At 42.1% G+C, this 10,138-nt stretch overlaps 1 protein-coding gene across 4 annotated transcripts; it reads right to left on the bottom strand.

The window, feature by feature from the left end:
- Window positions 1-1,489: 1,489 nt before the first annotated feature.
- On the bottom strand, window positions 1,490-9,322 carry xpnpep3 (X-prolyl aminopeptidase 3, mitochondrial). Of its 4 annotated transcripts, none has more exons than XR_012951828.1 (13): window positions 9,175-9,322; window positions 8,968-9,085; window positions 8,509-8,631; window positions 8,033-8,220; window positions 7,672-7,891; window positions 6,569-6,753; window positions 6,075-6,137; window positions 5,563-5,676; window positions 5,322-5,407; window positions 4,891-5,074; window positions 2,851-2,971; window positions 2,349-2,617; window positions 1,490-1,807 (listed from the first exon to the last, which is right to left on the bottom strand). XR_012951828.1 is itself a non-coding variant. In XM_076084891.1 (12 exons), exons 2-12 carry the CDS (start codon window positions 9,035-9,037, stop codon window positions 2,451-2,453), a joined length of 1,521 nt encoding a protein of 506 aa, XP_075941006.1. In that variant the 5' UTR covers window positions 9,038-9,085; window positions 9,175-9,322; the 3' UTR covers window positions 1,490-2,450. The 4 variants fall into 4 exon arrangements, 2 of the variants coding, with proteins under 2 accessions (XP_075941006.1, XP_075941007.1); XR_012951834.1 differs by having other exon boundaries at window positions 2,360-2,617; XM_076084891.1 differs by having other exon boundaries at window positions 1,490-2,617.
- Window positions 9,323-10,138: the final 816 nt, after the last annotated feature.

Here is a 10,138-nt window from a genome sequence, read left to right as displayed (position 1 = left end):
GTATGTGATGTAGCTTCAAGTTTCCACTTCACAGTTGTGCAGCTTCAACCCAACGATTGACATCCAGACTGGTTGTGATATCAGTCATGTTCACGTCTTCAGCTGGTGTTAGTGGTGAGCACAGAGAAACTTCCCATCTTCAGTAGATCAATGTGAAAACAGCTTTCTGGTGTCAAAACTCTGCACATACTGTAAACCAGGTGAGTCCACCACTTGAGAAAAGTGCAAACCATTACAACAGTGTAAGACTAACTCAATGCATCACCGCGTCAGTTGAAGATTACTTTAACATTTGCATTCTATGTGAAAGCAAGAAATGCACAGTTGTGACAAAATTAGCTTTGGATTTGATAATTTCACACATTTATAAAAGTCATTTTCATTCGAGTGTTGTGCCAAAGCAACTGAGAATAAATCAGTTGTCTGATAACACAGTGCAGGTATGACTTGACACCTAATTGGGCAAATCGAGTCACATACGAAAATAACCGATCTTTGTCACTTTGACTTCAGCGCCCCCTTTTACACTTAGTTCACACATACAGTAGCTTTTTAAAAAGTATTCACACACACTTGTTTGCATATATTTTTACTGCCTCCAAGTCAGTAGATATTTGGCAGCAAATACTGCTTATTTATAGATATTCAGGGACTTAGAAAAGTTCTTGTATCTATCCCAACTTGTGCTTTTTAATCAACTTTTTGTTGCGTTGCTTGGAGGTGAATGTTTTGTCACAATACTGACTCGTTAAAAGACCCGGGTGTATTAATACTATGATCCACTTGACTGCACACAGGTGATCTCCATCTAACTAATTATGTGACTCTTTCAGAGCAGCACACAGGTGTAATTAATAACATTAATTATGGCCGTGTTGCATTTAGGCGGGCCAGGGTCCTGGTGTTGTGCCGGATCACTGGAATGACTAACACACTAAATAGACTGGGACCATAATTCATTCTAAAATCAGTCGTTAATGCTAGATGCTTAACTTGTTTGACCAGTCACTTGTTTACTTTTAGCCCGTCAGTCATTTCGTGCTGAGCAGGTAGCAGTACAGTCAATTTGTCTGCTGGAAATGGTTGCACACAGTTTTATTTGGGGGGGGTTGGTGAGAGCCACGGCTGGATTATCAACAAGCCAGAGCAGGAAATTGCCCCAAGCCTCTAGAACTCCCACTAGAGTCATTTTATTCAATGCTAATATTTAAAAGGTATAGCTTAGCACAAGTTTAACTGGAAATGTAGTGTGAAATAAGCCCTGTTGCTTTGGATACCTGCAGTCTGTGCACTGTTTTACAAGGGTGGTTAAAATGTTGTACGGAAGAATGCTTGAGAAGTCCTGCTAAATCATTTTTATGGACGCATGCCAGCCAATCAGAAAGGAGCATTTTGGGGGGCTGTGGTATTAGAACACACTCCAGCTACTAGCCTACATTCTTTAACTTGTTTCTTTTTGTCAGCAAAAAGAAAAAGGCATGCATTAGCATTGAAAAGGAGAGAAAGAGATCTTTTTAATACACAAACAAAACAAAAAAAGATCACATTTTCTCTGCTTAAAATACATAATCTCCCCCCACACACACACACACACACACTCTTTTCAGTGAACACTTTTAAAGCCATTTCCTTGTTCTGGCGTAATCATTGCCATCATTCCAGGTTTGTTGGGAGCAGTGGTGTAAGACCGGTTCATCTTCATTCATCACTTGTGTGTATTAACATGGTCTGTTCATTTGACATGCTCTGGTCCTTCCTGCAGCTCAGTGAGTGAATGCTCAACATTTGAGCTACGAAAGAATGATTTCTGTGTAAGAAACAAATCAAGTGTTTGTACTTTGGCTTAAGAAAAAACTATTTTTTAAAAAGGGGCAACAAACAAATAATCATAGCCTGGTGTAATTCTGAAAAACATGGTATGCAGCAAATAGGTTTTAAGAATGAAAATGCTTGCATGGTTGTTGGCTCTAACCACTGGGGCTTCAGCTGAAAATATACTTTATTATGGTTCAGCGTTAGATTTCAACCGCACCATCACAACACTAGAAGTGTGTAATATACATGATGAAGATTAGTCTCCGTGTGAATGTGTGGTAGCAAACATTGTTGTGGAGGAATAAGTCGGCTCCAGTGTAGTATACGTGCGTTAGCTCCAAAGCTACACCGGAACCCCTTAAACAACTAAACCCACCTTTTACTGTTGAGCTCTTCACCGTCATTCACTGTTGGAAACTACAAAACATGAACCTGGTTTCTTTGAACATTTCGTGAGACAACAAACTAAGATCTCTCCACATTTTTGAGGCCTTACTGAGACTATATACCAGAGTCTTGCAGTGTGCTCCCACCTTTCACGCACCTGGGCCCCCGAGCCTGATGATGTGGGTTGGAAAAGCACAGCACTCAGCCTGCCATCGATGTCGTGGCTCACTTGTCCATCTCTCCCTGCCCTATCTCTGGGCGCAGGCCTTCTCTACGTCAGCGATGGCCTTTGGTGCGTCACGGGACAGAATCAGAGGGCTTCCCTTGTCTCGAATCACCACATCGTCCTCAATCCTGACGCCCAGGCCGCGGAAACGCTGTGGCACCTGGTCATTGTCCTCGCCGATGTACAACCCTGCGACAACAGGAGGAGGAAAAGTGGAAAACTGATGAAAGCAGGAACAATGTGAAACATGAAAGAGAATGCAGAACAGATCATGTGTAATGAGTGGCTGTTACATGTCCACCACAGTAACTGAGAGGGATGCAGTTCGGATTTTTAAAAACCTGATCTCACCCAGACTCATGATTAGCCACAGCTGCACATCATGAGGGGAAAAACAAAAGAGTAACGGGTATTCAAAATACCTGGTTCTATAGTGATGGCCATTCCTGGCTGTAGAGGTTGCGAGCGGGACAGGTCAGGAGTGTCGTGGACGTCCATGCCCAGGTAATGCCCAACGTGGTGGGGGCAGTACCGTCGTGCAGCCTGGGATAAGCAGAATTAAAGCTTTAAGCAGTTGTATAAAAGTTTGCAGTTGTCCCAGAGCAGCCAAACATTATCGACATGGAATTTAGGTGCCACTGACTGCGGCTTACTGTGGTGAATGAGCCTCATCTGATCACTTTCTACCTACTCAACTGTATCCAGGGGCATCTAAACAACTAAATTAAAGGTGAACACAAATCCCAACATGCAATTCTGACAAAATCCTTCATATGGGAAATCAGTGCACACATAAATGTGATGTTGGTATCAAAAAAGCATTTTAGCATTTGAAATAAAACATTGTTTAATTCCAAATGTAGGCCCTAATGTTGAAACCACAGCTCACCACTCTTTTTTGGCAAAAATGCAGAAAGTAGGATTTGCCGTTTATTCCGTAAGCCTTATTAAGAAGCACTGCTTCCCAGGGTGTTGACCACTATGCTCAAAACATTTGAATGCCTCATGGGTGTAAAATCAAACAGATGTTCAAACAGATGTTCGATGCTAGATAACTACTAGCTTCATATGTCTTTATTTGACTTGACTTAATGACATCAACCTCTCCATTAGCATCTGTTATGAGCGATGAGGTCAAGTGTATCACGTACCGAACGTAGGTCTACATGGTCAAGAGTCTACAGCAATGCTAAACATGCTGACGTTTACAGATATAAAGATTTCCATGTTCACCATCTTAGTTTACAATGTTAGCATGCTAACATTTGCTAATTAGCACTAAATACAAAGTACAGTTGAGGGAGGCTGATGGGAATTGAATTGTTTTAGCATGAACGGAATGGAAGGACACTATATGAAAAGTTAAGAGATCATCAAAGTTATTATAATTCATCCTGATGGGGACATGTATCAGACAGTCATGAATATCTGTTCAAACGTTAGTGCCAATCCATCTTGTAGATGTTAAGATACTTCTCAGGGTGAGTGAAACTGTAGACCTGTTCGTGGCAGCAGAGGATCAGAAGGATTCATCCTCTGGGGACCATCAGTATCTGTACAATCATGGCAATATGCCCAACACATCCAATATTTGACCAAAGTGGTAGACCAACTGACCAACTAGAGCTAGCGTGGCCAAAAGAATATTTACGCAAGATGGCCGATAACTATGAGCCCGGCTTGTATGAAGGTCTCTCACTGGGAACATCATCATCAATCAGTCAGCCAATGCAGAAGCCAACAAGGGTTTTTATTATTTTTCTTTTTTTTTTTAAAGGGAAACCACTTGAGTAAATCTACATTCAATTTTGGTTTGGCTCGCTTGTTTTATTTCCCAGCAAAGAGCCACGGCAGGAAAGTAATAATAATAGATTCCTCTGTTGTACAAAGTTTACAGAGCGTACTGTGTTTCATGGAGGCTGTAATGAGGTCATTTCATCATTTACATTGGCCAAAAGGAGCTTATTGCTATTTCCTGACCACAAACCACTAGTGAGGACCTAAATAAACCAAACATGTTTGAATTCAATGCCCTGAGGTGATAATCTGATGGTGCCATGACCAACCTCTGGTGGAGACGATTGATATCCAGCAGCAGGGCAAGATTATAATTGACATTAGCAATATAGAAATATAAAACACTGTAAGAGCCTGTGCCTGTAAGCAAAAACACAAGTTAAATAGAGTGGAATATGATCTCGGGCTTCATTATTTATCAAAGACTCTTTGTTCCTTTTAACTTAAGGAGCAGCTGAATATTTGGATCTGGGAAACGTAACTTTCTTGTACAGTAAATAATTTGCAGCTCATCTTGGGAAATGTTGTTACTGGCAGCAACTTTGTTTTTCCCAAAAAGCCAAGAGCTGCTTATTTGTTTTCATGGAATTGCTCCTCATGCGGGCCAAAGCTGGGGAACGTCTACCAGCTGGAGCCCATTCTACTTCTACTTCTCTCATTATTACCTTTAGTACATCCGCATCACTGGTGCTGGCGTGGACGATGCCTAGCCGGCGGAGCTGTCGTCCCAACAGAGCCAGCATGGTGCTGTAGATGTGATCCAGACTGACGCCCGGGGAGCACAGAGACAAGCAGGAGCGCTGGACCTCCAGCACGGCCTCGTACAGCTCCGCCTGGGCCGGGCTGAATCTGGTATGAGATACAAGTTATTGTCCGCCATTTTGAATAATCATCAAAAACACCTACTTAAAAAAGGCCCTAAAATCTAGAGACATTTGAGATTAAACAAAAAAAATCATGTATAAAGCTAATAAGACATAATACCTCCTGAAAATATCTATGTTCAATAAGCAAAAGATGTTTCTACATTCAAATGCACAGATTCTATAACTTTTGTTGCACAATTTACTGCTTAAGATTATTCTGTCAAACTTACTTTCCATTCACTGGCCATGTTCGAGTGACATCACTGACGTAACCAAAGTATTCACAACCACCGTCAAGCAGAACCATTTCACCGTCCTGATGGAGGAGAGCGGGGGGGGGGGGGGGGGGGGGGGGGTACAATGAGTCATTACTTCACATGCATAACCACTTCTCAGTATGCTCACTGTGGATGTTCATTGCACCGTATTGGATAGAGCGGATGCATAAGCTCATTCAACACCGTCCGTTACCTTGATAATCTGGTTGTTGTTTATATAGTGCAGAGTATTGGCTCGATTCCCTCCGGCAACAACGGGGGGATAGGCCAGGAAGTTGGCGCCATGGATACGATTCTCAAAATCAAACTGGAAGATTAACATTTTATTGATTTAAAAAAAACCTTGTGAGCGTCATGTTTACTGTCGAAACAGCTTTTTGAATTCGCAGTAACCTTTAACTGGAGTTATGAAAACCAAAGCACAGGAAGTGCACTCTTTATAATCCCTGAGCTCTAGAAGCTGATCTCACACTTACTGGAATATCTGCGGTGGAGGATCAGCCAAATAGAGAGCTAAGACAACGCAGCTAAATTATTGATTTGCCTCTCGTATTGTCTAAATAAATATATCATTTTGATAAACTGACATCTTGGTAATACAGTTAAGATATTCCACATGCGTTAAGGAGGCAGTAGCTGTTGTAAATGTCATCATGAGGAAGAAAAAAGACCCCAGCTAAATGATATTATTATGTTCTTTGTTACCTTAGCAAAGAGCACAGCCTCATCCACGTCTCCCTGAGACAGAGCCATCGTCCTCCTAAAAGCCTGAAAGAACAGGACTTGAGTTAGAGCGACTGCACTGTAATCCATCTTAACAAGTGTAAAGAGACACCGTTACACAACAATACAAGGAAATGTGGCTCCGTTTGTGACACTTATTGGTCATTTGTCGTTTTCTTCTTTCTGTTCAGTCTTGAAATATTAATAAATAGATTGGTAGGAACCGAACACAGAGACAGCAAAACAAAACTATTTCTACTAAATGTTTTATTCTGGATTTGCAGACAAATCTAATACAAATCTGAAAATACCAAGGGTGTTGATTCAGAGTGCAGACCAGAAACATCGTTTCACATCAGTAATGAAAGTAATTCTATGGTTGAAATATATCTACATTTTTCATTGATTGTGATCATTTCCTTCCACAGACTATAAACCATTATGAAGTTGACGCTTCAGGTAATTTAAACACCAACCTGTGCTGTGATGTGACCGGCTTCCTGCATGAGCGCCACCTCTGCTGAGCTCTTGAGGGCCCTTAGAGAGTGTATGAGGGGCCTGAGAGTGTGCGGCATCGGCCCCGCCTCTAACACGGGACCCACGTGAGTCTGGTGGAGCCGAGGGTGGGCGGGCTGAGAGCCGTCATACCACAGCACAGTGCCTGGAGGAGGATCGGAGTAGACGGAAAATGGCAACAGTGAAGTTAAGGCCTCAATTATTGTAGTTAGCAGTCAAATGTCAGCTCCTGTTTTTATTTTTAAAGTATACAGTTCAACCTCTAAATGAAAAAAACATTTGCTGTTTAACACACAATGCATTAGACATTGGAGTGTAAAGGGCAAAAGAGCAAGGAACGGATTAAACAGTGCATCTGTCTGCTCTAACGTCTGCATGCCCGGGTAACGAGCTTACTGTCTACAGTAGTAACTTCATGTTATGTCAAGGGACAAGTTACTAGCTAACAGCATTACATATCTGGGTTTACAGGTTACATTAGAAACAAACTGGAAAATCCAACGTCTGAGCAAGATGATAGTACATCAGTTTAGTCTGTGGTTACTATTCTGTCCTGTTCTTTATTTGGTTTAGGAGAGTTAACGTTCCAGCAACTCAAGACAAAATTGCGTAAAATAATGCCAAATTCGCACAAATATGTTATTTCTGTTAAGACTCGCAACCTTCCAAGGGTTGTGTCGGAGTAAAAAAAAACAAAAAAAAAAAACATACTGACCAAACCAACTCTACACTGCAACACACAAACAATACTGCCCCTGTGAGGATGCCGAGTCTTTGCCTGGGACGTAGCTTTAGCCTCGATCTTTTAGCATTAGCTATATATTGTATGACTATGTAGCCACAATGTACATACTTAAGACCCTTACAAACTGTTTATTTGTTTATTCTTTTGTGAATTTTCATATTTTTATTTTTAAATGATGTCTTATGTGTGTTTATTGTTATGCACCAATCAACAAGCCAAATTTCTTGTATGTGCAAACGTACTTCACAATGAACCTTTTCTGATTCTGAAACAATAAAAAGTCAGGGAGGGACTTAACGAACACTCCCGTCCACCCACCTTTTAGGCTCTTGAGCACAACACCCAGTTCCTCTGTGCTATGAACTCTCTCTATGCCGGTCAAAGCAGCCGCCCCATCCTTCCCTGACCGGGGCCCGTCCCACAGCTCTCTCCCCGGGTCTCTGCGGGGGACGAACAAGATGGCCTGGTCTGGTCGTCCTTTCCCATAAAGAACCAGGGCGCTGTCAGGCTCGAGGATGCCGCTGAGGTAGAGGAAATCCTGGAGAACATTCGGCTCCAGGTTAATTGACAAAAGCCTTGCTAAAATTGCGAACAGTATTCCTATTAACTCTCCTTTATACCTGAAGTTCATGTCTTCATAAAATATAAAATATGGTCAAAAATAAAACAGAACATGCACCTGGTTCTGGTGGAAGGGATAAGGGATGTCATTGGTCATGTAGCGGGTCGGATGGGACAACACAATGGCCACATGGGTGCTGGAGGAGGCAGAGGGTCCCAGCTTGTCCGACTGGGCCTCCATAAGCGAGGCCAGCCTGTGTCTGCGGAGCTCGTATTCTGTCCGGCTCAAGCCGGGGGACACCTCACCTGAGGAGCAGAGATCACACATGTGGTGCTTTAACAACAAACTTCCACTGGACACTACTATTTGTCTACTTGATGTATTCCTATTGTATCTTTATGTCACATGCAGTAGAGTAATGGATGAACTGAAATGTGTAAACCGCAGTAGTTGTCAGTGATCAACAATAGCTCCTCCTGCCACTAGAGAGCATGAATCCTAAATAAATATATGAATAATTAAGTATTGAGCCTGGTCCAAGATTCCCCTGAAAAGTGTAAATGTACTGGTCCAGCATTGTTGACCATATTTACCATGTTTGATGAGGTGTGGATGAGTGAACGGGCTGGGCTGGCCCAGGTACCGAGGTGGAACTGTCTTTGGTTTCAAACCTCCTAGTTTCACAGATATGTTTCTGTACGAGCACCGGACACATCCTGCAGACAGCAACACGACACAGAGAGCAAATACTCTTCAACTGGGCACCTTTACAATGCTGCATGCAGTTACTTCAACCATTTATTATGTTTCATCTGCAGTCAACGGATGTTTACAGAGTAGAACTTCACAACTGGACGACTTTAGCACAGATGTAACATCTATGTCGGCTGATATGTGACAGTAATAATAATAATAATATGTGACATGTAATTTTGCAGTTAGTGGAGTAGCAGTATAATGTAGCTTAAAATAGTAATACTCGAGTAAAGAACAAGTATCTTAAAGTTGTATTTAAGTACAGCCAACACGTAACAACACCAGACTGGGCTCACCTGGACCCCAGTGTCGCGGTGGCAGCAGCTTGATAGCAGACTTGACCAAAGTGCTGGTTGAGGGCAACATTGCTGCTGCAACTGGAGGACAACTTTCAGTCACAACATGTCCCCCCCGCTGTAGGCACGAGGCAGCAGTCAGTGAAGTACAGACAACTAACGCTGGATATTTACGGAGACAAACAGCGGTGTGTTGTTGCGACTTACCAACGTTAAAACCTTCACATACAACGAATGTGTCGCTCTCTGGTTGACAGTTAGCCTCGTTAGCTTGATGCCCCCATGTTTGCTAATGTCGTGGTTATGGTCAAATTAGTGCCCTGAGTTTCGCATCCCAGGCAGAGGCGCTTAATCCCGCCTCCTTTGCTACGATTGGCGGAGTCAAAGCTTCTTCTTCTTCTTTTTAAAGACGGTTGGCAACCAGCGTATTAGATGCATTACCTCCACCCTCTGCTTCGGATCGTGGACCAGAGATTACGTCGTGCCCGTTTGTTTAATACAAAATATAGAATCTTCTTGCACAGGTTGCCTTTCTTTTTTTCCGCCTTATTGCAATCCATGATAACATACTCCCCAACCTAACATTGAACCCGTTGGATGTCTTCCTACTGCTATTTAAATAGGAAGGACCTAGTCTTAGTCTGTTCGATGACTTTTCTATGATTCTAAATGTTGCATTGACTTTATCATTTAAATTGCACAGAAACCTCCCTCTTATTTCAGTTGGCCTGCTGCTTTACTCCAAGCTATTCCCTTGACCCAGACTTGCTTAATGGGATTTGTAGATCTATAAGATCTCTCTCTAAAGCTCGTTTTGCTAACTGGTTCAGCTCATTCATGTCCCTCATTCCTCATTTCCCTTCAGACTTTTCTGCCCACATGTACAGAAGCATTATACCTTGTTGAATCAGTCTGTAATGTGTACAGACTGATGCTGTTTCACATTTTAGAGGACCATATCGGTGTTTGTATTATTTTAGCCTATTAATGGTCACTTTACTACCCGCTCATCAACTATTTCTTATTGTCGTGCACCCTTTTTTATTCTATACTAGCCTACATGAAAATCCACTTCATCACAGACCACAAGGGGTGGAATGTAACTAAGTACATACTCAATTATTGTACATTATTACAAATGTGAGATAGTTGTACTTTACTTCAGTACTAC

This window comes from Anarhichas minor, unplaced genomic scaffold, assembly GCF_050575085.1.
Source record: "Anarhichas minor isolate MPS153535 unplaced genomic scaffold, ASM5057508v1 ptg000007l, whole genome shotgun sequence".
NCBI lineage: Eukaryota > Metazoa > Chordata > Actinopteri > Perciformes > Anarhichadidae > Anarhichas > Anarhichas minor.
The sequence above is the reverse complement of the archived record's forward strand: the minus strand, read 5'-3'. Positions and strand labels throughout refer to the sequence as shown.

What these genes read in the sequence shown, in the direction of transcription:
- xpnpep3 (XM_076084891.1), bottom strand. Translation starts at nt 9,037, where the DNA reads ATGTTGCCCTCAACCAGCACTTTGGTCAAGTCTGCTATCAAGCTGCTG. An exon ending in TCCACACCTCATCAAACATG is followed by an intron (nt 8,221 to 8,508) that starts GTAAATATGGTC and finishes TCTGCTCCTCAG; the next exon opens with GTGAGGTGTCCCCCGGCTTG. An exon ending in ACATGGCCAGTGAATGGAAA is followed by an intron (nt 5,075 to 5,321) that starts GTAAGTTTGACA and finishes ATCTCATACCAG; the next exon opens with ATTCAGCCCGGCCCAGGCGG.